At 61.1% G+C, this 27167-nt stretch overlaps 1 protein-coding gene across 6 annotated transcripts; it reads left to right on the forward strand.

The window, feature by feature from the left end:
• Positions 1 to 49: 49 nt before the first annotated feature.
• On the forward strand, positions 50 to 27167 carry IGHMBP2 (immunoglobulin mu DNA binding protein 2). Of its 6 annotated transcripts, none has more exons than XM_047070405.1 (15): positions 50 to 166; positions 2521 to 2690; positions 6513 to 6696; positions 6928 to 7025; positions 8602 to 8765; positions 11201 to 11401; positions 12996 to 13143; positions 14508 to 14682; positions 17268 to 17450; positions 17763 to 17881; positions 18301 to 18395; positions 19325 to 19448; positions 20259 to 21104; positions 23302 to 23474; positions 26153 to 27167. In XM_047070405.1, the coding sequence occupies exons 1-15, from the start codon at positions 81 to 83 to the stop codon at positions 26348 to 26350; spliced, it is 2964 nt and encodes a 987-aa protein (XP_046926361.1). In that variant the 5' UTR covers positions 50 to 80; the 3' UTR covers positions 26351 to 27167. The 6 variants fall into 6 exon arrangements, with proteins under 6 accessions (XP_046926361.1, XP_046926366.1, XP_046926362.1 ...); XM_047070410.1 differs by lacking the exon at positions 26153 to 27167 and adding an exon at positions 21258 to 21334 and having other exon boundaries at positions 23302 to 23385; XM_047070406.1 differs by lacking the exon at positions 11201 to 11401.

Below are 27167 nucleotides of genomic sequence, written 5' to 3' on the forward strand. Positions count from 1 at the left end.
ACGCACCGGGCCCGGCCGGGAACTCCGCCGCGCGCCGCAGCCGGACCTCTGCCGCCGCGGGCCCGGGCCGGGCGGCGGTCATGGCCTCGGCGGCTGTGGAGAGCTTCGTGAGCAAGCAGTTGGACCTGCTGGAGCTCGAGAGAGACGCGGAGGTCGAGGAGCGCAGGTACTGGGTGGACCGGCCGGGATTTGCCCTTCTGCCCCCTGAGTCCCGCCCGCGGCGCTGTGCGTGCGTGTGTGTGTGTGTGTGTGTGTGTGTTTGGGGGGGGCCTCGGCCGCCTCTGGAGATGGGACCCTGTCGCCTCCCGGGCGGCCGTACCGGTTTGGGGCCTTCAGGAAGCCCTTTCTTCTTGGCCTGGAGCCCCCACCCCCGAACTTCCAGTCCCAGGCCTTGCCCCTGCCTCCAGCGCGTCCTCAGCCCTTCTCTCTTTCGGGGCCGGGCGGGTGGGAAAGCGCGACGATGCGGCCTCCTGGGCCCTGGTCTGGGTAGGGGACGGGCCTGGCTTTGGGCGGGGGGTGGGGGGGTGGGGGAGGTGGGCCTGGCTTTGGGCAGGGAGTGGGCCTGGACCTGGGCCTGGCGGGGGGGGGGGGGAGGGGGGGGAGTGGGGAGTAGTGGGGGTAAGGGGGCAGGGGGTGGTCCTGGGCCTGGGCGAGGGGGGGTGGGGGCTTGTAGGCCTGGCTTTGGGCAGGGAGTGGACCTGGGCCTGGCGCGGGGGGAGTGGGGGAGGTGGGCCTGGCGTTGGGCAGGGGGTGGGCCTGGGCCTGGGTGGGGAGTGGGGGGAGTGGGGGGGGTGGGGGGGTGGAGGGGTGGGGGAGGTGGGCCTGGCTTTGGGCAGGGAGTGGGCCTGGGCAGGAGGTGGGCTTGCCTGGACCGTTACTTCCAGTTGGGCACACTCATGCTGTGTGTGCGGAAAGGGCTGTGCAAGCTCGGATGGCGACCAGCTCCCCCTGGGGAGGGCGAGGCTAAGGCTGGCTTTGGGGACAGGTGGTGCCTGAGCAGAAAAAACAGGAGTGAAGGTTTCCTGGATAGAAGAGGAAGGGGAGGAGCCTTGAGGAGCCTTCCTGGATGAGATGGGAGGGCAGCCTTGCACCTGAGGGTGCGTGCCATAGAGAGCCCGGCTTGCTTCTCAACGCGAATATTCATTTAGCTGAAGAAGTAACAGCCAGGGCTTATGGAGCGCTCACTGTAAACGCTCTTTCCAGACCCTCGTTCCTTCACACCTCAGTGTTCTTCTCATCTGGTGCACGAGGAGGCTGTGACAGAGCGGTTCAGTCACTTGCTCAGGTTAACACAGGTGGAGTCAGGATCGGAGGCTAGGAGTCTGATTCCAGGGTCCGCACTGCAGACATCGATGGGCTTTGCTTTGTGTGTGGCTGTGTGACTTCGCAGGCTACGTCTCTGAGCCTTAGAGCCACCTCGCCTGTAAAGTGGGATTATTCCCACCTCATGGGTTTGCTGTGAGCACAAGATGGTCTGCTGCCAGGTGCCCAGCTCAGTGCCGGGCGCAGTGAGCACCCACAGAAGGGTAGGCATCGGTCAGGTTGAGAAGGGTCTTGCGGGTGAGCTTGTGTTCTATTCCGTGTGCAGAGGCCGGCTCTCCGCACAGGTAAGAGGGTGGGGTATTCACCTTAGAAATAAAACAGCCAGTTCCTCTCCTAGCAAGATGGGTTTATCCGTAACAGCAGAGGATTGCAGTTCTGGACATGGACTCTGGCCTAAGCTCTGGGCTGGTGCAACCAGGGAAGGGGAGGACCTTTGTTTTGTGGAGGAAGGAGTTGGGAGGGGTAGTTTCGAACTGAAGTCCGTCACAGAAGGGGCAAGAGTTCGGGAAGACGGCCGCTTCTCGCTGGCTGCGTCCAGGGGTAGCGGATTTCTTGTAGGAGTTGCAGGGTGCATCATTCCTGTTGTGGGATGGTCTGGCCCCTTTGCTGTGGGGGGGGTCTGTCACTGACGGTTCTGGTCGCTGACATCTGTAGGTGCGGCTCCCCCTTCTGGCCTCCCCGCTGCATTTCAGTGAGGTTTTTTTCTCTTCGTTTTCACGGGTGGGGGGAGGGGAGGCGGGTGAATAGATTCGTGTTTTGGGTGGATTGCTTGGGTGCCGCTGCTTGGGACTGGACAGGGCAAGCCCCAGAGGTGAGGCAGTTAGGAGGCCCTGTCTAGTCCAGACGATGTAGTTGGTGTGGGTTGAACCAGGGTTATGGTGGGGAGGATGGAGGCAGAGGTGGATTCGCGAGGGTGCAGATGGCGGGGGGGGGTGGGGGTGGGGCTACGATGGACTTAGTGACAGGTGGGAACCAGGATGTGCAGTCAGAGCAGAGCAGGGCCAGCGCGTAGCTCTACCTGCAGGAGGATGTGGGGGAGCCCGATCCGAGGGGCAGATGTGGAGCCCCCTTGGGGTCTTACTTGGTGCCTGTGCACGGATCTTTGTGTCTCTCTCCCTTTTTCCTTCCTCCCGTATGGGTGGAAATACAAGCTGGTGGAGTGTAAGTATTGAACTCTCAGTGTTGGGTATCTTCCAGGTCCTGGCAGGAAAACATCTCTCTGAAAGAGCTCCAGAGCCGAGGGGTCTGTTTGCTGAAGCTGCAGGTGTCCAGCCAGCGGACCGGGCTGTACGGGCGGCTGCTGGTCACCTTCGAGCCCAGGAGATGTGCGTCTGCCACGGCCCTTCCCAGCAACAGCTTTACTTCCGGTCCGTGCGTCTGTGACGTAGGCATATGTTGTTTACTGCTCGCCTCCCGACTGCGACTTTCGCTCTGTAAAGGCTGGGTTACGCATGACTGATTGGGGAAGAAAGCATTGCAGTGAAGACCCCTTAGTTAGATATTCGCCAGTCACGTGGCTTTTCGGCAGTCTAGGTCAGCGCCGTCCAGACGGCAGCCACTGGCCACACGTGGTCATCGAACACTTGAGACGTGGGTCGCGATTGCCGCAGGCATACCGTGCACACCTGGTTTGGAGATTGAGTACACACAGATGTTTAGGCTATCTGAAGGGTAACCTTTTTTTTTTTTTTTTTAATATTTTATTATTTATTTTTGAGAGAGAGAGGCAGAGCGTGAGCGGGGGAGCGGCAGAGAGAGAGGGAGACCCAGAATCTGAAGCAGCTCCAGGCTCCGAGCTGTCAGCCCAGAGCCCGACGCGGGGCTCGAACTCATGAAACGTGAGATCATGACCTGAGCCCAAGTCAGACACTTAACCGACTGAGCCCCCCAGGTGCCCCGGAAGAGTAGTCTTTTGGAAACCTGACTACTTGTTGAAACAGTGTTTGTCGTATATCGGATGACGTATATCATCATTAAAATAAGTTGACTTGTTTCCTGAAGATTATTTTTTTCACGGCTACTAGAAAGGGCAGAATTACGCGTGACCGTGGCCGTGCGTGTCTTGGGCAGCTGTGGTACAGCACGTCTCCTTCTGTATTCCCACAGCCTCTCAACGCCGAGCGTGTTCGGGGCACCCTTGTGCCGGCCCTGCCCGAGAGGAGCAGCGGCCGGGAGGAGCTGGACTTGCTCTAGAAGAGTCCGCCTTGTTTTGGTGGTGACGGGCTTTTGATTTCATATTCGGGTTTCCCAAACTCCTGCCCGCGGTTGTTGGAGTGGTGGCTGGATTTGGAGATGGGGGGACAAGGGGGGCTGCTGGCTGCAGTCCGGTCTTCCGTGTTCTTGTTAAGCGAGCTAGAGCTCACCACTGCCTGCCCGCTGCCGCCGCCGGGCCTGGGGGCGCCTTGGCACGTTTCCTCCTCGCCGTCAGGGTTGAATGTCCATGCGGGGGGTTGTAAACTCTGAAACCCAAAAGTGGAAACGCACCCAGTGGTGTGTGCGGTTAGCAGGCATCGCGGAGTGTGATCCACATGGTTGGCGGATGGTTCGGAAGTGGGAGCCCGGGAGCGGCAGTTGGGCGCGAAAGGATCTGGCTGAGAATCTGCCGCGTGGCTGAGGCTGTGGGCCAGACCCAGGTGCAGCTGTTAGTTTCTCGTCTTCGGAAGAGCAGTTTTAAGGCTCAGCTTGGAAATGTAAATTCCTTTTTTTTTTTTTTTAAATTTTTTTTTTTTTCAACGTTTATTTATTTTTTTGGGACAGAGAGAGACGGAGCATGAACGGGGGAAGGGCAGAGAGAGAGAGGGAGACACAGAATCGGAAACAGGCTCCAGGCTCCGAGCCATCAGCCCAGAGCCCGACGCGGGGCTCGAACTCGCGGACCGCGAGATCGTGACCTGGCTGAAGTCGGACACTCAACCGACTGCGCCACCCAGGCGCCCCTCCTTTTTTTTTTTAATTAAAAAATTGTTTTATGTTTTTATTTACTTCTGAGAGAGAGAGGTGGGGGGCAGAGAGAGAGACAGCGTGTGAGCAGGGGAAGGGCAGAGAGAGAAGGAGACACAGAATCCGAAGCAGCTCCAGGCTCCGAGCTGTCGGCACAGAGCCCGACGCGGGGCTCAAACTTGTAAACTACGAGATCGTGACCTGAGTCGAAGCCAGACGCTTAACTGACTGAGCCACCCAGGCGTCCCTAGAAATGTAAATTCTGAGATGGATCCCATTCAGGGCACTAGTGGGGAGGGTCACAGTAGGGACGGGGTCCTCTGTGCTCAGCCCCATGGTGCGCACAGACAGAACTGGACTCTGCCCCTGGGGGATTGTTGCCACCTGCTGTCTGTCTTTATAAAGTTGGGGAGAACACAGAGAAAAGGTTTAAGGTGCGGGTGAAACTCGTTGCTTGAAGAAAAACAGCGCAGGGTCAGTGCATCTGGTGCCTGGTTGACCTGGGGCACACACTTTCAGACACGGAATGAATGGGATGTAAGCGTGTGGGTGGCTCTGGCTTTATCTCAGAGTGGAGTCTGTTTTGGTTGGAATGTCTCCCCTTCCAGGTGATGAAAACCCAGGCCACGCTGGCTTGGGCAAGAAAGATTGCGTCGGTTGTGATGCTAGAAGGTTGGCTTCAGGGCCCACGGGAGGTCGCTCGGACTTATCTCCGTTTCTTGCCTTTGCCCCGTCCTGGGGTGGCTTCCTTCTCAGGCGACACGTGATAGCAGTTATAGCCCCCGTGTGCCCTCAGGTTTCTGGCCCAGCTGGACAGAGGGAGGGCCTTTTTGCCAGGTGCCAAGCAATAGTCTCACCGTGTTCAGGGGGCTCACATTTGGTCCTGTGCTCATCGCTGAGCAGTCACCGTGGCCAGGGACGTGGCAGCAGTGATTGGCTGAGGTGTAGGTTGTGTGCTCTGTCCCTGGCATCAGGGAAGCCCCTCAGAGTCACCCGGCGGATGGCGAGTCACCCGACAGTTACTGTGGGAAGTGGGGAAATCCGTACTTGAGTGGGCGGCAGATGACCTCTGTCCCCCCGTTGATGCTCCCGTTCTGCCTGGAATGTTCTCCTCTAGATGTGCTCGTGGCCCCCGCTTCGTTCAGGGCCCATCCTGCTTACCTGTGGCCACTCAGGGGCCCTTGCCATACCCTGTTTCTAAAATGACACGCTGGGGCGCCTGAGTGGCTCAGTCGGTTATGCATACAATTCTTGATTTCGGCTCAGGTCATGATCTCACGGTTCATGAGTTTGAGCCCCGCGTCGGGCTCTGTGCTGACGTTGCGGAGCCTGCTTGAGATTCTCTCTCTCCCTCACTCTCTGCCCCTCTCTCACTTGTGCATGCCACCTCTCTCTTTCTCTCTTTGAAAATAAAAAAATTAAAAATTAATAAAATGACACCCCCGTCCCTCTCCATCCCCTCCTGGGCTGCATAATTCCTTGAAACCTCCAGTGCTGACACGTGTGTCTTATTTCTTTTTTTTTTTTTTTTTTTTAATTTTTTTTTCCACGTTTATTTATTTTGGGGACAGAGAGAGACAGAGCATGAACGGGGGAGGGGCAGAGAGAGAGGGAGACACAGAATCGGAAACAGGCTCCAGGCTCTGAGCCGTCAGCCCAGAGCCCGACGCGGGGCTCGAACTCACGGACCGCGAGATCGTGACCTGGCTGAAGTCGGACGCTTAACCGACTGCGCCACCCAGGCGCCCCACGTGTGTCTTATTTCTAATTGGACCAGCACCTAGACCAGTGCCTAGCACAGAGTAGGCACTTCAAAAGGTTTTATTGACTGGCACGTTTGTCTTAATTTTTTTGTTAAAAATTTTTTTTAAATATTTATTTTTGAGAGAGAGAGAGATTGAGAGAGAGGGGGACATAGGATCCGAAGTGAGCCTGGTGCTTATAGCAGAGAGCCTGATGCGGGGCTCGAACTCACGAACTATGAGATCACGACCTGGGCTGAAGTTGGACACTTAACTCACTGAGCCACCCAGGTGTTGTCCCTGGCGTGTCTGCTTTAAATAGTTCATTGACCTCAAGTCAACTTTTGTACGTAATTTAGATGTCAGTTAAACTTTTTTATTGCTATTGATTTCATTTCTAAAGAAAGTTAACAGGGTATTTGAAATAATGCTGGAATTTATCATAGAAAATAATCCACAGTTTAACTTGGCTCAGTGTTTGTATAACCGGAGTCTCTGTTCCTGCAGGAGATATAGTGGGTCTGTATGACGAAGGCGGTCAGCTGGCCACGGGGATCCTGACCCGGATCATGCAGAGATCGGTCACAGTAGCCTTTGATGAGTCCCATGATTTCCAGCTGAGCTTAGACCGAGAGCGTGCCTACAGACTGTTAAAACTCGCCAATGACGTCACTTATAAGCGGCTGAAAAAGTAAGGGCGAGTGAGCCTGGGAATCACATGTTCTTTTTCCTTTAACGTGGCTTACTCACCCTGGCCACCTGTCCTGTGGTGGAAAGGAGTGCAGTCGAGTTGAGTCTGGAGTCGTTCGGTGCCCCTCCCAGGGGGTGGTGGCTGCAGGTGGCTGTTGGGACAGGGGCTCGGGCACTGAATCAATGGCTGGTTTTCACCCAGCTCCTAATTCTCGTTTTTCTCCCTGGGCAGAGCTCTCATTTCCCTAAAGAAGTATCATTCGGGCCCCGCGAGCTCCCTCATAGAGGTCGTCTTCGGTGGATCACCCCCCAGTCCTGCCAGTGAAACACGTAAGAGCCTTTTCTTCCCTGGTCGACGAGATCACTCCGGAAATACTGAGAGCAGAGTGAGCTGGGGTGTTTCAGCAAGAGGTTGAGGATGTACAGTTGGAGGGAATGTCTGTGTCTTTTTTTATTTTTTTTTATTTTTATTTATTTATTTATTTATTTTCAACGCTTATTTTATTTTTGGGACAGAGAGAGACAGAGCATGAATGGGGGAGGGGCAGAGAGAGAGGGAGACACAGAATCGGAAACAGGCTCCAGGCTCTGAGCCATCAGCCCAGAGCCCGACGCGGGGCTCGAACTCACGGACCGCGAGATCGTGACCTGGCTGAAGTCGGACACTCAACCAACTGCGCCACCCAGGCGCCCCATCTTTTTTTTTTTTTTTTTTTTTTTTTAATTTCTTTGACTCATGTGAACCGGACTCTCCAGTACTCGGTGCCAAGACGCAGCTCATTCCATCGACTTTCCGACGTTCTTTCGAGTGTTCCTAAATACATCGTTTTGAAATATGAGGATGTTCTAGCTCAGTGATCCGTGAAAATACATGATGGCTGGGTATAGCGTTTGCCCAGTAGTATTTTTTGTTTGTTTGTGTGAAAAGTCTCCGTTCTAAGTGCATTTTGTTACTTTTTTGGCATCTTTCAAGCTGCACGTGTTCTGGTCTTTTCTACGTACAGACACACACGTACACGCACGTGCTCCCCTTCCTCGCCTGCACTTTCTCACACCCCTCAGTGGTCTTGAAGAGCCTCAGTTTTGAGGGGGCTTGTTGCCTTCCGAAGCACCGCCCGCGATGTCACACTCGTCCATCTCCTGACTCGGCAGCGCTCGGTCTGTCCCTGCTGCCTGGGGTGGCGGGGCTCATTCACGCCCTCGTGATGCCGTGCCAGTATCCTTTAAAGATGTGGCTGCCATATGGTACTTCTCCAGATTCTGAAAGCACTCATGTCTCAACGTTTTATTCTGTCACCTATTTATCGAGAGGCTGCTATGCACGGGAAACTGAATTAGAAGTTTATCTGCCGTGTTTTAAGGAGCACGCTACGTGGTGGTTATGGCAGGTGCCCCTGAGGAAGAGGGATGCGGTTCCAAGAGGTGGGGCGCGCTGGGACTTCGGGTCAGGTGATTGCTGCTGCTTGCCAAGCTGGTTTCAGTCTGGCCTGCCTCGACCAGGGCGCTGCGCCTGGGAGCTGTGCTCACTCAGGGGTCGGGTGCCCTGCGGCGGGTGCTGGGGGCAGAGCTGGACGCCCAGGGCCCGCTCTCGGAGCACATGGCACACGAGGGAAATGCTTGGCGGTGGCCGGAGGCCGCGTGTAAGCAAACGGGCGTGGCTGGGTTCCGGTGAGACCGGACGGCCGAAAGCGGGCAGCAGGCTGGTTGGGGCCTGTGGTCCACAGCCTGCCGCTTCCTGTTCTGGGAGGAAGCTTTTGGAGACAAAGCAGGTGGGTTCTGTGTTGACGGGCTGATGCCCGGGGAGACCCAGGAGGCTGGTGCGCGCTTCCTTCCACCCGCGCCGTCCGCGAGGAGGAAGCGCCGGGGGGTGCGGGGCCCCGGCCTGACCGTGTTGCCCCTCCCGCAGAGCCGCCGCCGTTCTGTAACACCTCCCTGGACGCCTCCCAGAAGGAAGCCGTCTCCTTTGCGCTGTCCCAGAAGGAACTTGCCATCATCCACGGGCCTCCTGGCACTGGGAAGACCACCACTGTGGTCGAGATCATCCTTCAGGCTGTGAGACGGGGCTTAAAGGTGGGCGTGGGCGCCAGAGCCCCGACAAGGCGAAGGGGTTCCATGTGCCCGGCTCACGGGTGCTCAGCAGTGTCCTCGCCTGCGCTGTGGGGTTGGTCAGGAACGTTCCCGAGCGTGGACTGATTGGGCGGGGGCTGGGCCCTGACTGATCTCTGACAGCTGCAGGGCGCCTGGGAAGGGCACACGCTTGGGAGCATCGGTCCGCAGGGTTCCGCTCGGCGCGCTTGCTGTGCCCGCGCTGTGCGCAGGCCTGTCCGTGCCCTCAGGAGCCCTGCGGTTGGTCGAGGGAGACAGACGTGTTGCCGTTAATGGGCACGCTGCCCGTGTGTGGTGCCCAAATGACTGATTTCCCGAGATGTGGAACAGGGTGATTGTATGCTGTCATTCACGCACGTTTTCAGTGGTCCCGACGGGGTCTTTTGTCCTCGTGTGCATGCACGTGAGTCCTCGTGGGTTCTGAGCCCGTGGAAGACTTTAGAAAGTCTTTCTCGTTTAGAAACGTCAGATGGTGATGAGAATTAGAGTGATAATGGTCAACATTTGACTTTTTACGACGCAGTTCTCCTGAGCGCTCTCCGCGTGTTCGCTCAGGTCGGGGCGACCCTGGGTGCTGGGGACCGTTGGCACCCCCCGGGTCCCAGAGGAAAGCAGGCGCTGAGGTCCTGTGCCCCGGTCACAGTGCGTGGCAGGGCCAGGATTGGAACTCGGCAGACACGCTCCCCAGAGCCTTTGCTCTGTACCTCACGCTTCTCCGCAAGGCAGAGCTACCGTTGAGAGCGTAGGGAGGTCTGTCACTTGGTCACGGGGCTGTCCGGTGGCTTCTGCCAGGTGAGTGGCACTTGAAAACTGGATGAATGACCATTCGCTGGTGGGAAACAGGTCTGGTGGTTTGATCGGATGCCTTCCGTTTCCATAAACGGTGAAACAGGACACACTCGTGCTCACGCTCGGGCCCTCGGTGGGGGTGAAGGCAATGGGGTGGGGGTGGGGCGCCTGCCGCCGAGGCTTGTGTGTGTGCGGGGGGGCTCTCCTCTCCACCTCCTCTGCCAGCTGCCACCTGCTGCTTTTTGTTTTTAAAGTTTATTTGTTTTGAGAGAGAGAGAGAGAGAGAGAGTGCGTGCGTGCCCGTGCAGGGGAGGGGCAGAGGGAGAGAACCCCAGGAAGGCTTCTCACTGCCAGTGCAGAGCCCGATGCGGGGCTGGACCTCACGAACCGTAAGATCATGACCTGAGCTGAAATTAAGGGTCGGACGCTCGACCTCCTGAGTCCCCCAGGAGCCCCCGCCACCTGTGTTTCATAGTGGAACTTCAGGTTTTTCTTTGCTGGTGGAAGGCACTACAGAAGAGTTCTAGAAGCAAGATTGAGCCCATCAGAAAGATTTTTCCCTCGTACCACTTTGTGAGTTGATGAAGTGATTTCACGGGTAAGAAGCTGGATGCTCCAAAGCTGATAATTTCGGAGCGCACTTTAATCTTTGAGTCCTTTTTTTCCCCCAGTTGCCAGTTATTTAACATTTTTGGTGTTTTGGTCACCAGTAGTCATTATTTAAAAAAACTTTTTTTTTTTTATATTTTATTTTATATTTGAGAGAGAAAGAGGCAGAATCCGAAGTAGGCTCTAGGCTCTGAGCTGTCAGCACACAGCCCGTCCTGCGGTTTGAGCTCAACGAACCGTGAGATCATGACCTGAGCCGAAGTTGGATGCTTAACCCACTGAGCCACCCAGGTGCCCCTCAGTAGTTCTTAAGACCAAAGTTCCAGATACTGTGTCAGCGTGTGGTAATGTGTTCTTTTTTTTTAAAAAAAAATATATATATATTAAAAAAAAATTTTTTTTCTCAACGTTTATTTATTTTTGGGACAGAGAGAGACAGAGCATGAACGGGGGAGGGGCAGAGAGAGAGGGAGACACAGAATCGGAAACAGGCTCCAGGCTCCGAGCCATCAGCCCAGAGCCCGACGCGGGGCTCGAACTCACGGACCGCGAGATCGTGACCTGGCTGAAGTCGGACGCTTAACCGACTGCGCCACCCAGGCGCCCCAAAATATATATATTTTTAAATACTTATTTTGCGTGCGAGAGTGTGCGCACGTGTGTGTGGGCGGGGGAGGGGCAGAGAGGAAGGAGAGAATCCCAAGTGGGCCCTGTGCTGCCATCACAGAGCCTGACTCAGGGCTCGAACTCCCGAACTGTGAGGTCATTACCTGAGCCAAAAATCGAGGGTTAGACGCTCCCCTGACCGAACCACCAGACGCCCCTGTAGCACGTGTCCTGTGGGGCGTGTCCACTCATGCTTGCGTCTGCGTGTTTATGCGTTGACACCACCTCTTGTACACGCTCCGATCCTCCTCTCTTGGCCTTCAAACCTTCCCGTCCGTTTTAGCGTGAACCTGAGTGGTTAAAGAAGTCGCTGAACGCGAGCCTTGCTTCCCCAGGTGCTGTGCTGTGCCCCCTCTAACGTCGCCGTGGATAACCTGGCAGAGCGGCTGGCGCGGTGTCAGCAGAAGGTCCTGCGCCTCGGGCACCCCGCCCGGCTGCTGGAGTGCATTCAGCAGCACTCCCTCGACGCCGTGTTGGCACGCAGCGACAGCGCCCAGATCGTCGCAGACATCAGAAAGGACATCGACCAGGCCTTCGTACGTCCCTCTGTGTGGCTTCTCATCTGAGGTCTCTCCCGGGAGACATTTCTGTCTGTGTTTCTCTCGCTTTTTTTTGGCCTCCGTCAGCTCCTCTAAGAATTTCAAACGTTAGGGGGCACCTGGGCGGCTCAGTCGGTTAAGCGTCCGACTTCGGCTCAGGTCATGATCTCATGGCTTCATGGGTTCAAGCCCCGCATTGGGCTCTGTGCTGACGGCTCGGAGCGTGGTACTTGCCTCGAATTTTGCGTCTCCCTCTCTCTCTCTGTCCTTCCCCAGCTCGTGCACTCCCCCTCTCCCTCTCTCTCTCTCTTTCAAAAATGAACATTTAAAAAAATTTCAGATATCAGGATGGCCCATTAAAAATTTTTCCCCCAAGTTTTACTAAGAAAGGAAGGGCTGCCTGTTTTTGGTAGAGACTTGTACTCGGCATCTCGTAGGGACTCGACTTGTCAAGGTAGTTTCGTGAGTAGGTGAGGGGTCGTCTTCAAGAGGACCTCTCTCTAAGCGCCTCTGCTTCTGATCTTGCTGGCTGGGTCACGTCGGCAAGAAAATACCCAGCGGCCTGAGAATAAAAATTCAAAAAATATTCATCCTCCCAGTCTCTGGTCCATTTTCCACCCTCCCTGTGGAAGAGAGGCAGCAGGCAGGGGGTCGGGCGGAGACGTGTTTCTTTTTGCAGTTGGGTCTCTGGAACTCCGGGGTCCTGTGACTTAACGTTCCGCTCGGATTGCTCACTGTCGGCTGGCCTCACGTTGGCGTGGCCTCCTCCGTGTCCCCGCCCCACAGGGCTGTGAGTCAGCCTTCCCGCGGGCCTGCGGGATAGTGGGATGGCGCACGGGATGCCGGCGTGGACCCAGCAGAGGTGGGGACGAGTTGGAAATATGTCATTCAAGGGTATAGGTGGTGTGGGAATGTGCAGCGATGGTATTTCCTCCATTGCAAATGCGGATGATTTCACTTCTTGTTCCTGCTTAATCAGTGCTTTCGGGATCTTCTTCTCCGTAAGGGAGGCGCCGTAAAACCCCTCCGCCAGCCCTGGAAACCCTGTGCTCCAAAGCAGAAACCACAGATAAGGAAGGATGTCTTTTTTAGCATTGCAGGAAGTTGGGGCTTAGCTAAGCATTTTATGGGCCCGGGAAGACCTGTTACTCCCTTGGCGGATGTGGAGTGGAAACTGGCGTGCAGCCTCTCCTCTGTAAGCAGCGAAAACCCAAATCCTGGGCTGGCAGGCGCTCTTTGTTGCGCGGGCGTGTGCGGCAATTCCGTGCAGGGTCGGGCAGGGCCCAATTTCCGGTTTTGTGTGAGCTTACAGTTCAAGACACCGTCTGCTTCGAGGACCTGGCCTTTGTCCCTCTGCCTCTGCCGGGGCAGGTGACAGCAGCTGTAAGGCCACAGAGGGCGTCAGGTGCTCGGTCACCTGCGTGTGTCTGTTTGCTCCGTCGAGAAAGGTTTTTGACATCTCAGTGCCCCTCAGGGAACTTCACGCGGTGGACCCGCTGGTTGTAAACAGAAGCGCTTTGGGAGCGAGAAAGAGCTAAGCAGGTGCAAAGTCACGTCCGAATACTTACGTTTTCTTGGCTTTCCTTTGTAGTTGAAGAACAGGCAGACCCAGGACAAGAGAGAGAAGAGTAGTTTCTGGAACGAAATCAAGCTGTTACGGAAAGAGCTGAAGGAGAGGGAGGAGGCCGCCATGCTGGAGAGCCTCAGGTCGGCAGCCGTGGTGCTGGCAACGAACACAGGTGAGGGGGCCGTGCGCCCCGCTCCCTGGGGCCCCCCTCGACGGAGGCGCGGTCCCTCCCACGGGCTGCGGGGGGCGGGTTTGCATAGAACCGTCCGTCGGTGTCGGGTAGGGTTCCCAGGGAAGCCTTCGGGCCTGAGGTCTTCCCGTAAGGAGGTTTCTCGAATCGGTACGGGGGCGCTCACGTTCCCTCTCGCGGAGCCAGCTGGCGTCTTCCAAGGAATCTGTTCGTTGAGTCTACGTGATTGCATTTGTAGGTCTAGCGTTCACTCTTTCCCATTCTTTGACAGTGTAGCATCTCGGGCGACCTCACTTGTTTCCTTCCTGGTGTCGGTAATTTGACACTTTGTCAGGACAGTGATTAGCGGGGGCGTCCGGGCTGTGCAGGCGCGAACCAGCCTTCCAGCAAGTACCGTAGAGTCAAGTGCCTCCAGGGGCGCCTGGGTGGCTCAGTCAGTCGGTTGAGCGACCGACTTCGGCTCAGGTCATGATCTCGCAGTCGGTGAGTTCGAGCCCCAAGCATTTGTCAGTCTCCATAACTGCAGGAGGAAATTCCTTACAAAAAACCACTATGTTATATTGAGGTATACATATAATATCCTGTAGGTTGTGTTTCGTGGTGGGTTGAGCGCCTGACTTCAGCTCAGGTCGTGATCTTACGGTTCGTGGGTTCAAGCCCCATGTCGGGCTCTGGGCTGACAGCTCGGAGCCTGGAGCCTCCTTCTGCTTCTGTGTTTCTGTGGAGAACAGTAACTAACACAGGGTTTAGTTGGTTTATACAGGTGGTGCCCACGTTTGTAGATGAGAGAGGTTCAGGGTTGGGGGCCCTGCCCGGGCTCACTGCTGTCTGTGGGGGTTGGCGCGGGGCCCGGGTCATCCTCACACGTGAGCTCTTGCCACGGCACTGCTCTTCCGAGGAGGAGCCGGGGCTGTGCTTTCGTGCCGTCAGACACACGGAGGCTTCCCCCTGGATGGACGTTCAGTTAACTGTTCGGTACGTCTGGGAGAGCAGCAGAGAGGGGAATTAATTAAGCTCGAAATTCAGAAATGATACAGGAATAATATTTAGAAAAGAGACGCCCTTCAGGGGACTTGGGCCCAGACCCAAGGGGGAGATCGATTCTGGTGATTGGACTGTGGGAGTGGCCCTTGGCCAGGGGCCCGCTGCTCGCACTTAGACGCAGGTGGGCTGGAACGGGAGGTTTCTCGTGACCTTCCCCGTTTTTATTCTAAGACGCCCAGTACTTCTTACACAGTCTTCATGCCAGGCTGGGTTCTGAAACCTCCGGGCTGTCGCGGCCTCGTCCGGCGTGGGTGCGGCCTCTGGCACCTTCTGTGAAGGCTCACGGTTCCGATTTCCACCAGGCGCTTCTCCCGACGGCCCTCTGAAGCTGCTGCCCGACGGCCACTTCGACGTGGTGGTCATTGACGAGTGCGCCCAGGCCCTCGAAGCCAGCTGCTGGATCCCCCTGCTGAAGGCCGGGAAGTGCATCCTGGCCGGAGATCACAAACAGCTGCCGCCCACCATCGTGTCCCCCAAGTAAGACCCCTGCCCGCGGCGCTCCTCGGCCCTCACCCGCCACCCCTTCCGTCTCTCCTTGGGCGCAGCGGCCCTGACGTGCCCTCCTGCACGTTCCTGACGACAGCCCCTCGCGCCCGTTTCTTTTTTTTTTAGTGTTTATTTTTGAGAAAGAGAGTGCGTGCGTGAGTGAGCAGGGGAGGGGCATAGAGAGAGGGAGACATAGAATCCGAAGCCGGCTCCAGGCTCTGAGCCGTCAGCACAGAGCCTGACGTGGGGCTCGAACTCATGAGCTGGGAGATGATGACCTGAGCCGAAGTTGGACGCTTAACCCACTGAGCCACCCAGGCGCCTCAAGCCCTGGCACCCGTTTTATTGCGTGTACTTGTTTAGAGGTCAGGCGATCCCACCGTGTGCTCCTGAGGTCGGGGGTCGTGGCCACCACACGCCCGTCTGTAGAGTCAGCACCCGGCGCCGTGGCCGGTCTTGCTGGTGGCACGGAGCTTCTCTGGCGAGGCCGGCAGGCTGATGTGCCCGTTCCCGCCAGGCGAGCCTTCCTGAGCCGAGGGAGGCGCCCCTGTGGGCAGGCCGGCTGGCCTCCAGGTTCGTTGGCGCACGGCCTGGCACGGGTTCTTCCAGTCCTGACCTGTAGGCGCGTCCTTTGACCTGGGCCACGGGGGGGTCTCTGTAGAGACACAGCGGTCCCTGCCGTTGCCGAGCTGCACTGGTCTTGCCACCTCTCCCGCACCGCTTCGGCCACACCGGCCTCTGTCCTTGCTGTCCCCGTCTGGACGGCTCCTTCCCGGACCCTGGGTGGCCATGCCCTCCCTCCACTCAGTACTTTCTCAGATGAGCCCACTTCGCGGGCTCCCGTGACCACCCCGCCTCAGCACGTCCCCACCCCCTGTGGGTCCCTTGTTACAGCTGCGCATTCCTGAGCGCTCTCTGGCGGTGGTGCGTGTCTCTCTGTCCGCTCCCTGGCTGGTCCACCTAGAATGGAAGTCGTGTGCAGCCGGGACCATAGCCAGCGCGTTGGTATCTCTGACCCAAGTGCGTCTCTAAGTGCGCCCGGGACCGTGGCCGCTCCAGCCACCCCCGAGGCGGGGGACAGGAGACTCCCAGAGCCCGGCGCCGGGGCTCTCCCTTCACGCAGGGGGCTTTCTTCTTGTCCCCCTGCTGCCTGAGCCCGGCCTCTCCTTTGGGGTGAGTGTGGACGGGCCGCGCTTGACTGTGGGACGCTCCCTACTTGTTCTGAGGTCCAGCAGCCGTCGGAGATGTGGGGGATGTGCCCGCACCACGTCTGTCGGGGGGAGCCTTGCCGGAGGGGGGTGTGGCCCCCGGACCGGGGGGGGGGGCGTCAGGTCAGGATCCCTCAGAGAGAGAGGGCGTCCCATCCACGCGGTGTGGCTGGCAACCGGGGACTGCATTTGGGAAGTTGGTCATGGCCAGGGAACGGCCCCCACGGTGGGAGTCAGCATGCAGACTGCAGGACAGGAGCGGTCTGTTCCGGGGTCCCTGGGGGTCCTTGAGAGACAGCGTTGTCCTCCACAGACCTTTGTGTGGAGAATGTCTGGAGCTGTGCCCTTGGGAGCAGGGACCCTCTTGTGTCTAGGGGGCAGACTGTCAAGGGGACACGTGCTGGGTGCTTCCGTGTTTGCCGTTGGGACCGGTAACCACTTCACTCATTTCTCTGGCGTTGTTTTTGGTGGACGCCTTTATTACAAAAGGTTAAGCGCGAGATCTTACGAACTTCCGGGGAAGGGCCCCCGAGCTAGAATGAGTAAGCGTCCCCTGGTTTTAGTGTCACCCACGCGGCGAGAGCTGTGGTTAAGACGGCGGCTCCGGAGATCGCTGGCTGGGCGGCCTTGAGCTGCTCCCTTAACCTCTCTGGGTCGCACTCTCCTCCTAGGGAAGGGGCAAGCGCAGCGGTGACCCCCGCCTCAGGTTTTGTGGGCGTTAGGTTGACAAGTATCAGGGGTGCAGAGCGGCACCCGGGACACAGGAAGCGCCCAGTGCACGTTAGCTGTGGCTGCGCTTAGCAACGGATTACTTGCGGCCGAGGGTATCGGCTGTTGAAAAGTTTACCCGTAACAGCTCGCTGTTGCCGCTGCGCTAGATTTTCACAGACGCGGACGAGGTAGGTTTGCGTGGGTTCGTCGTTCCGCGGATCTGGAAATCAAAAGTCCGAAGGCTTCCTCGGTGGGTTCAAATCAAGCGTTGGCAGGCACGGGTTCCTTCTGGAAGCTGCGGGGAAGGATTCACTTGTCGGCCTCTTCCAGCCGGCAGAGGGGCCGCCCCCTTTCCTCGGGGCCCCTGTGGAGCCGCCGGCAGCGACTCCCACCCTCCGGTCCCGTCTTCTCTGCCCGGACCCTCTGAGGAGGAGCCCGTGGCGGCCTCGGGCCCACCTTAGCTTCGCGCTCGGAGGGTCCCACATTCGCAGGTCCCAGGCTCGGGACCCGGGCTTCTCTGGGGGCCGGTGTTCAGCCGAGCACACCCTTAACTTTAGGCGGGAACTTGGGCGGAGCCGGGGCCCGAGGTTTGAGGGCCGGTGTCAGGAAGGACGGGGGGAACCCAGGCGCCCCTTCCCGGTTCCTCTCTCGGGGCAGGGCCGCGGCGGCGGGCCTGGCGCGCAGCCTGATGGAGCGCCTGGCGGCGGAGCAGGGCGCGAGCGTGGTGCGGACGCTGACGGTGCAGTACCGCATGCACCGGGCCATCATGCAGTGGGCCTCCGAGGCCCTGTACCACGGGCGGCTCACGGCCCACCCTTCTGTGGCGGGCCACCTCCTGCGGTGAGTGACCCGTCGTGCCCTCCCCGGCCCGTCCTGCTGGGTCCTCGTGCCCCGGAGTCCCCTGTGTCCCCGAACCACACGCTGTAAAGACTTCAGAGTCACCCCCGAGGCCGCTTTCCGGGAGGGGGGAGGGGCCTGGCCCTGGGGAGCTCCATCGGGGCGCTCAGTCTCCGGTGCTCCCGGGGCTCCTCGTCCTCCAGAGGGAAGGGCCCGCACCAGACGGGGCGAAGGGAAGCGTCAGTCCTGTCGGGAGGGCCCCGGCTCTGCTTCGTTGCCCTGGCCTCACGTGTTCAGTGTCCGCCCGCGGTGCAGGGACCTCCCCGGGGTGGCCGCCACGGAGGAGACGGGCATCCCCCTGCTGCTCGTGGACACGGCCGGCTGCGGGCTCTTTGAACTCGAAGAGGAGGACGACCAGTCTAAGGGGAACCCTGGTGAGCCTGCTTGGGCAGGGCCAGCCTTTGGGTTTGGACAGACCCTGAGCTCCTCTCTGTGGACAGCAGAGGGCCTGTGATTGTGGACCTTAGTGGGGAGGGGGGGGGGGGTCCCCCGGTGGTCTGCGGGTTCCAGCCGGACGGGAGCGCGCGGTGCCCTTCTCAGCGGGTGGCGCTGCTTCGGCGAAGGAGCCGGCCCGGGTGGGCGAACGGGGTGGTCCCTGCTCCCCCGAGGTCCCAGACCGCCAGCCTGCACCCAACGCCGCGGGGCCCACGTCCTTGCTGGCTCCAGCCGGCCGACCTGCGACCCGGCAGTGCCCCAGGACGACGCTGTGTCCGCTGGCTGGGGCGGGCGGAGTCCTGAAGAAACCGGCACCAACGAGGGCGTGACCTGGACCCGCGGCCTGCTTGCTCCCCAGGCGAGGTGCGTCTCGTCAGCCTGCACGTCCAGGCCTTGGTGGAGGCTGGCGTCCGAGCGAGCGACATTGCCGTCATCACACCATACAACCTCCAGGTGCGAGAGGGCCCCCTCTGCCGGTATCCGCGGGCTGCGGCTGATGGGAAAGGGGTGATCCATGGTCTCTTCTGACCGCAAACTGCAGGTGGAATCGACCACCTCACGACCGGATCCGGGGCTCACGTGACCTCAGCAAGAGCCTCCGTCCGTCCGTCCGTTTTACTTGCTCTAACGTGTCTGCCCCGTCCTGATGTCCACCTGCTTCCCTGGTTGGCTTTGTTTTCCCGCCAGCTTCCCGGTAGCCCTGTCCGGGGGCGCTGTCCTTACGGGGCGGCCCCGGGGACCGCCTGACCCTCCACGGCATCTCCCACGGGGTCTCGGCTTTGGATCTTCCGCGTCGGGCTCGGGTCCCCGTCCCTGAGCTGGTTGCCGTGGCTGGTGCGGGGTCCTTGCCCACCTCTGGGCGAGGGCGCTGGCTGTGCTTCCTGGGACGAGCCTGGGCGGACAGGAAGATCGGGGTGCCGCCTGGAGGAGGGGCGGGGGTGGGCCGGCAGAACGACCCGTGCTCACTCCTTTCTTTTCTGCTCACGTCTTCTCTCTCGGCGCCTGTGGGCTTGTCAGCAAAGCCCGTCTTCTTTGGTGGGAAAGACGCGGCCACGGCAGGGTGTCGTGGGGTCCGTGGGCGGGCTGCCACCCCTTCCCGGCGTGTGGACACCGCACCAAGGGGCGTCTGAGGCAGGTGGCTGTCGTGAGCCAGAAAAGCTGGTGTGATGTCAGCGCTGGGGCGTGGGTCACGTCCGACCTGTTCACGTGCTGCCTTGTGCGTTCACGGACAGCTGTCGGACGGCGGCTCCGGGGCTCTGCAGGGCTTCCGTGCAGTGGTTTTGGTTCTGCAGGCTGAGGCCCTCGGCGGAGTCCAAGGGCGGAGTGTCGGGGCCGCCCTGGCCTGAGCTGCGATGGGGACGCGGCCTTGCTTGGTGTTCCAGGTGGACCTGCTCAGGCAGAGCCTCGCTCACAGGCACCCCGAGCTTGAAATTAAGTCGGTCGATGGCTTCCAAGGCCGAGAGAAGGAGGCTGTGGTCCTGTCCTTCGTCAGATCCAATAGGAAAGGTACGTGGGGCTCAGCAGAGGGTCATCCGGGGGTGCGTACCAGATTTCTGCTCCGGGCTGTGCAGGGCGATGCGAGCGTGGCCTCCGTGAGCTCAGCGTCGGGCGAGAGGCGGGCGAGAGAGCGGGCAGGCGTGGGGTGCAGTGAGGCCCTGACCGGAGCCGCCGGGGCCGGGAGGATCCCGAGGGGCCGCCTGTGAGCTGGGTGTTGTGGGGGGCGGGGGGGAGGGCAGAGCTGGCGGCTGAGCAGCGTGCAAGCGCGGGCGTGCTTGGACCACCTGGCATCCTGCCCCGGGGGCGGGCGGCGGGGCTGAGGCACAGAGCCTGGCTTTTGGCCTCAAGGTGCAGTCGGCCTCAGGGCCTGGTGTTTCTGCTACTGGGGCTTGTGGGTCCTCCATGTGGAGGGCGTGCGGGACCCTGAAAGGGCTTGTCTGGGCTTCGTAAGGCGGTTTCAGTGGAAGGTTGAGGGCAGACAAGAGAGGTGGGGTAGACGGGGGTCGGGGACGGGGGAGAAGCTACTGGAGCATCCCCCTCGCTTTCCCGGGTCTCGGCTGCAGCCACCCCCTGGGCTGGGCGGAGGGAGGAGCCCGTACCTGGAAGTGACCGACGGTTTGGGGGTCCCACACCCGGACCGGGTGCCGTGGAGCCAGACTTGGGAAGCCGGGGTCGGGCAGCGGGGAGTCTGCGCAGGCATGATGTCCCGGCGGTGTCGCCGGAGGGGGTGTCGGTTGATCCCCGCGGTGGGCAGAAGCGTCGATTTCCTGTTCCTCAGTCTCGGGTCTGCTCGGCCGCTCACTCCTGCCTCGTTCGCAGGCGAAGTGGGTTTCCTCGCCGAGGACCGGCGGATCAACGTGGCCGTCACCCGCGCTCGGCGCCACGTGGCGGTCGTGTGTGATTCGCGCACCGTTAACAACCACGCCTTTCTGAAGACCCTGGTGGATCACTTCACGGAGCACGGCGAGGTGCGCACGGCCTTTGAGTATCTCGATGACATCGTCCCTGAAAACTACTCCCACGAGAGTTCCCAGGGCCACGGCCAAGCTGGTGCGAGGCCCCGGGGCCCTGCCGCGGCTGCCGGGAAGCCTCCTGGAAGCCGGATGCGGGAGGGGGTCCGGGAGGCCCGGGCGGCCGCCGGGCTGCAGCGGAAGACGCCTGGCGGGAAGCCCTCGGGCCCTGAGGTCGGTTCTCAGCCCAGCCTCAACGGAGGCGGCCTCTGCCCCGAGGCCGCGGACGGCAGAGACCGCGCGGACCGCTTCAGGGCCGAGATAGCGGAGTTTGTGGCGAGTGAGAACACGCGGCTGGAGTTTCCCGCGTCCCTGAACTCACACGACAGGATGTGGATCCACCAGATAGCGGAGGAGCACGGGCTGAGGCACGACAGCACCGGCGAAGGGAAGAAGAGGTTCATAACCGTGAGCAAGAGGGCCCCGCCTGCCCCGCCGCCTCCAGCGGGCGGCCCCACGGCCCCCGGCCCCACGGAGGCGGAGCCCCCTCCCGGGGAGCAGAGCGGCCGGGACCCCCCGGATCTGAAGGCTCTGCACCTGGAAAGGCTGCAGAGGGAGAAGAGCCGGCGGGAGCCGCGGGCCGAGCAGGGGCAGCAGGCCTCGCGCTCAGGGCCGCGCAAGTTACCGGAGAAGAAAAAGAAAAAAGAAGTAAAAGGTAAGCGAGTTTACCTGAGGAGAACACAAGCTCGGTGTCCCCTTAACGGGGGCGTTTGCCCCGTTTGAAATCCCCCACCCCCTCCCCCAGAATTGGGACTTCCTCTTGGTGCCACGGCCCTGATTCCCTGTCCCGCGCCTTGTTTTTAATCAGTTAGGTGTGAGCTCCCCGAGGGCGGCGATTGGCCACAGTGACCTCTGCCCCCCGGCTCCTCAGGTGGGGCCTGGCAGGTAGGCAGCCATCGGGGTGCAAGAGCCAGGAGGAGGGGACGGGGACGGCGAGCAGGCGCCCTCGGGCAGTTACGGACCCCCGTGCGGGCGGCTGCCTCGTTCACTCACAGCCCAGCTCGCACGTCCGCCGTCCCGGGTCCCCGTCCCAGGAAAGGGGCCGCCTGCGTCCTGCGCTGCCCCGTGGGGCTGTTTGCTCTGCCCCCGTCCCGCGCAGTGGTGGGGCATCTACGGGCATGACGCGGATTTCCTGCAGACTCTGGGTAAAGTCGTACTCCCGCTGTTGTCCTCTGAGCAGGGCCACGGAGCGTTTGCTTCTTTCACTGCATTCCTGGGAGCAAAGCCGCGTGGGAATCACAAGCGTGATTCCTGGTCTGTGAAAGCACCACAGAGCGGGGGTGCAGCCGATGTCGTTTGGGGGTTAGGGTTACCCGGCCGTGTGCTGGGGAGCGAGGTCAGCCCTGCTGCCCAGGAATGGGTGTTCTGGCAGAGAATGGAAATGTCAGGTGCCTCTTTAAACCACACCAAGAAGGTGCCGAGTGCCGTGCAGGGCAGATGCTGGGACGAGATGACAGGAGGACCTGGGAGAAGGTGTGTGGTGTGGTCAGTTGAGGACAGAGCATCCTGGAGAGACTTTGCCCCAGGTAGGGGACGGTAGCACCACTTAGTTTTGAAGCGTTTCTTCAAGCCGCCTCCCGATTTCGCCTTGCCGCTCAGGTCAGAGCGTGACCCAGCAGGACAGGTCCCCGGAGGCTGTGCCGAGGTCCCAGCAGCTGAGAAGCAGAGGCCAGTCTGAGCGGCCCCCTTGGGCCATGGCTGGGGGCCCCCGCGGGGAAGGGTGCCACTGAGTGATCAAGGGCTGCCTGTCCCTCTGGAGGGCTGGGGGAATGACAGGTGCTCAGGCCCGCGGGAGAAGCGGTCAGTGCTCTGTTGATGAGATCTCATTTTCCGATGGGGGCCCGAACACCGTCTGCCCGGTCCCTGCGGCGCGTCCCTTTCCCGAGGTTGCCAGTGAGCAGCCAGCACCTTCTCGGGCCTTCTCTGAGCTCCCCTGGTGCTGCTCCTGGGGCATCAGCACATCTGGCCCGCCTTGCCCTCCGTAGAGCTCGCCTTCTACCACGGCCCGTCTGGGGGCACAGGGGAGGGGCACGTCCCCCTTCACAGGTGGCCCTGCCCGGAAGGGTGGCAGTGGCTGCAGCGGGGGCACTGGGAGGCCCTGTGGTGTACCGGCTGCCCCTCCCCGTCCCCTCCGAGGCTGACCTGGCCCGTGTACCTGGCCCCGCGGTGTGCCTCTTGTAGAGAACCTGCTCGGGGAAACGGCACGCCGCCTCGCCTTGTCTGTGCCCGTCAGCCACATAACTGACGAGAGCCACCCGGCTGGTGCCCCCCCGTGTTCCCTGCATGTCTGTGTCTGCGCGTGCGTTTGTGGTGGGGGCGTGTGTCCCACAGAGTTACGGGTGCGTGTGACCTCGTGTTCTTTTCCACTCGTGAGCGTTCCGCAGGAACTTTCCAGGACTTGTGCGCACCTGGTCAGGAAGGGGGCCCCCTTACGGCCCCCTGGCGCTGGGGCCCGTGACTACGCCGTGGTTCACCTGGCCATCCCGGGTACGGCAGCGTCCGTTGGCTTCGTTTTTACAGTCGATGGCATGAGGCGCGTTCTTGTCTTTAAATGTGTGCTCGGCGAAAGAGGATGTGCTTTTCAGAGGCGCTCTCCGTGGGCTGCCACCCCTCCCGGGGAGTCCGCACGGTGCTCGCGCCTCCTGGCAGTGACGGTTACTAGCTCGCTGAGGAAGGGCCGCCCCGGGCTGGACGGACACCGGGCTGGACGGAGGGTCATTGCCTGTTCACTGAGCCCGAAGGCGGGAAGCTGGGCAGAGCGGCTCCGTGGGGGTGAAGGTGGGTCCAGCGGGGGAGTTCTCGTCCTGCTTCTGTGTCCTTCCCCCGCGTGAGTGACGCTTTTCTTCCCCTAGGACACGTGGCCGTAGACTTGCCCGGTGAGGAGGACTTCGACGCCCTGGTCTCGGCCGCCGTGAAGGCCGATAACACCTGCGGCCTTGCTAAGTGCACAGCCAGCGTCGCGACCCTGGGTCAGCTCTGCCTGCACTGCGGCCGCCGCTTCTGCCTCAGCCACCACCTGCCGGAGGTGCGCTGGCCCTCCTGGGGCTCGGGGCGGTGGGTGGGTGGGGGGACGGTGGGGCTGTGTCTCCGGGGCTCGGCCCCGGCCGGACGCGCTCCTGACAGAAAGGGTGGCGGGTCACGGGCACGGAGTCTTTTAAAGCGGCCACAGGCCCGGGCTTGGTTTCTGACGCGTGGCATTACAACCCAGCCGGTGGGAGTTCCGGGCAGAGAGGGTCTTGTTTAAGCGCGTTTGGGGTCTTTGGGCGGGATAGTAGAGGGGAGCTGGGGCCTCCGGCCCGCGGTCTGAAATGGGCTGGCTGCCCGGCTGCTGCTTCATTCGTTCCCTGAGCAGGAATGGCTGGGGATCTCCGCCCCGGGGGCCTGGGCCGTGAGAGCGGTGGGTGGTGTCGGCTGCCGAATGTGTGGAGGGAGGGCCTCTGGCAGCAGGGGTGGGGAGCCGGGCCGGGGAGGGCACGTGGGCAGGCCCCCGGGGAGGGGGCGCATGCATGCAGCTGGGAGCGGAGCAGGGGGCAGGGGGGCAGGGGTGAGGCTGAGAGGGCCTGGCCCTGGAAGCTGCGGGGAGCGTTGGAGACCTGGCCGGGGCGCGGAGGGGGCCGCCGGCAGGGCTGGGAGGTCCCGGGGCCTCCCCTGGGGCGGGCAGTGGAGGGCGTGCAGGGGGCCCCTGGGCCCCTGAAGTGGTTGTAGGTGACGATGAGAAGGGGAAGGAGGGCGCACGGTGGCCCTGGGGTTTCTGGTTTGGGCCGTGGCAGGAAGGCAGTGGGGCTCTTGGAGGGAGAGGGAGGGGCGGGCACAGGGGAGGGATCGTGGCACCCGGGGCGTCCCTGTCCTGGGCCACCTACGTGGGGGTCCTCACGGTGTCCCTACGCTCTGGGTCAGGGCTTGTAGTGCTTGCCCGCAGGGAGCTCTGCTGCCCCCGACCCTGGAAAGGGCCTCCTCCCTCCCCTCTCCCTCCCTCTTTTCCCCTCTCTCCCCCCTTCTCCCCCCTCCCCTGCTCTCTCCCACCTCCTCACCTCTTCTCCTCCTTCATCTTCTCTCCCTTTCTCTACCCCCTCCACACCTCTCTCTCTTAACTTCCCCATCTTTCCCTCTCCTTCTCCCCCCTCTCCCCCTCTTCTCCCACCCTCCCCCTCCCCTTCTCCTTCTCCCCTACTTCCTCTCCTTCTCACTCTTCCTCCCCTCCCTTCCTCTCTTCCCCCCTCCCCTTCTCTTCCCCCCTCCCCTTCCTTCCCCTCTCCCCTTCTCTTCCTTTCCCCCCTTTTCTTTTCCTCCCCCTCTTCCCTTCCCTCCTTTTCTTCCCCCTCCCCCTCCCTTTCTCTTCCCCTCCCCCCTTTTCTTTTCCTCCCCCTTCCCCTCCCCCCTCCCCTCTCCTTCTTCTCTTCCCCTCACCTCCTCCCTCATTCTTTTCCTCTCCCTCACACCCTTCCTCCCCTTTGCCTCCCCGCCCCTCCCCCCCCCGCACATGCACACTTTCTCCACACGCACGTGCACACACGCACGTGTGCGGTCTGTCGATGCCTGTTGACGAAGTGTATGGTGTTTTAGAAAGATTTTCTTCCAGAGTGTTTAGAAATGGCCAGATGCCAGGTTTGGGAGGCCAGCGTGCGTTACTGGCACGGCCCGTGCTGGTCCCTGGTGCCGGGCGGTGGGAGCCCGCAGGGGCGAGCGGACCGTGCGGTCCCCGTGCCGTCCGTGGAATAGCCCGTCTGAGCACGGATACTGCTGCGGGCCGGGCCACGAGTCTGTCTGCTCTGAGCTGCTCTGCGGGATGAGGCCCAGGGCTGGGTGGCAGGGACCTGGCCTCAGAACCCGCTCTGTCACCTGCTCCCTTTGTGACGTGGGCAAATTCACTTTTCCCCAGCCCTCACCGAGGTGCCGGGAGGAGCAGCAGGCCGGTGCTGGGTGTGGGGGAGGAAGGCCGGCCCGAGGGCCACCCGACGGCCACCCGGAAAGGGCAGGAGAAGGGGACGCCCACCGAGTGGGGAGGGGACGGGCGCGGCACAGGGGGTGGTGGGCTGCGCAGTGGGCTGGGCGAGCCGCTGAGCTGTCTGTTCTGGGGCCTTGCTGAGTCCAAACTGGGTCCCGCCCGGCAGCTCCCAAGGAGGCGGCCTTCATTTGTGCAACGGGGAAGCCCAGGCTTTCCAGAAGAAGCCGTGACTCGCACGCGTGGCACCGTGGCCTCAGTGCCCGGCGCTGGGGAAACGCTCAGGGGGCTCCTTCTGTCTTCCTTCTCCTTTCAAGAACAGAAGGGGTCGTGTCAGAGCGCCCTCGAACCGCCGGGGCACGTCATGAGCTGATGCACGTTTCGGAGCTCCTGGGGCGGGCCTAGCACTGGGGTCCGGTTAGGGAAAACGGCCTGTCGCCCGGAGCAGCCTGCTTGTGCCTTGGCTGCGTGCTCGCGGAAAGGCGGTGTGGCTCGCGGGGGCTCGCGCTCTGCCTTCAAATGCCACTGCTGGTGGCACACGCGGGTGTGATGTCCCCCTGTGAGAGGACGGCGTGGCTAAGCCGAGGGCGGGGCTGGAGGCTGGGTGCGGGTGCTCCCCCCGGCCCCCCCAGGCCTGCACGTGCAGGATCCGGGTGCAGGAAGGGTGAGGAGCCCTCCAGCACCTCGTCCGGGGGCAGCAGGCAGAATCGCGGGGCCTTTGTCCCCACTTGGCTCAGCACCGACTGCTGTGTGCCCCCCAGATCCACAGCTGTGGGGAGAGAGCTCGCGCCCACGCCCGGCAGAGGATCAGCAGGGAAGGAGTCCTCTACGCCGGCAGTGGCACCAAGGACAGGTCCCTGGACCCAGCCAGGAGGGCCCAGCTCCAGAGGAGGCTGGATAAGAAGCTGGGTGAGCTGACCAGCCAGAGGAAGGGTAAACGGAAGGAAAAGGAGAAGTGACGGGCTTGCGTCTTCGAAAGGACGGGTGAGGGCCAGCACGGCTGCCTTCTGCTTCCTTGTGGCCGCTCCCCGTGACAGCGCGCAACCCGACCCGCCTGCCTGTGCCGCGGCCATGTGGGGCTCGGGATCTGGGGGAGGAAGGGTGGGCTCTTCCAACCTGACGGGAGGGTGCCTGGGCACGTGGTCAAGGCCAGGTAGCCCTCTCCCCGGGCATATGCCCACACCCTACGTCCTCCCCGTCACTGCCAGGACCATCGCCCGGTGCATTCTCTCCTTCCCGGTCAGAACCGAACCCCCCCTCCCCCACCCCATCTGAATCTTGGGGTGTTGCCGTGAGGGTCAGTAAGTTCCGTTGGAGACGTGCCTCTGTGTCCCCTGCCCGGGTCCGATGCCCCCTCAGGCTTTGTGAAAGTAAATCCCTTCAGGGCCCGGCCGGCTTTCGGCCCATCAGAGTGAGGGAGAGCACCCGAGAACTCAGCGCGCCTGAGATGGGCTCTGAGAATGTTCTCTGGGGCGCTCCTCCCGCACGTCCCCCTGCAGCTGGCTCACCCTCGTCCGTCCGTCCGTCCGTCTCCTGTCCCCTGTGGCTGCCGTGAGCCACCCTGTCCCGCGGGCGGCAGACACAGCTCGGGCTGCACCTGCGAGGTCTGGAGGGCCCCTCGCGTGTGGCCTGTGCGGGCCCTGTGTGGGTGGAGGTCTCTGCCGGCTGCCTTATTGAAGAGAGCCTCAGAGGCGCGTCCTGTTTTAGCCCCAGGGTGTTCTTCGTGTAAACGGGATAGAAATGATTTGAGAAAACAATAAAGACATACGCACATCA

The sequence above is a fragment of the Lynx rufus genome, unplaced genomic scaffold (assembly GCF_022079265.1).
Source record: "Lynx rufus isolate CCGP_SWC_20201006 ecotype Redwood Valley unplaced genomic scaffold, mLynRuf1.p SCAF_9, whole genome shotgun sequence".
NCBI classification, from domain to species: domain Eukaryota; kingdom Metazoa; phylum Chordata; class Mammalia; order Carnivora; family Felidae; genus Lynx; species Lynx rufus.

Bases quoted from the DNA above. Each gene is read 5' to 3' on its own strand.
- IGHMBP2 (XM_047070405.1), top strand. From the start codon at position 81: ATGGCCTCGGCGGCTGTGGAGAGCTTCGTGAGCAAGCAGTTGGACCTG. The intron at 6,697-6,927 runs GTAAGGGCGAGT...CTCCCTGGGCAG, and splicing joins ACTTATAAGCGGCTGAAAAA to AGCTCTCATTTCCCTAAAGA. The intron at 17,451-17,762 runs GTGAGTGACCCG...CCCGCGGTGCAG, and splicing joins GTGGCGGGCCACCTCCTGCG to GGACCTCCCCGGGGTGGCCG.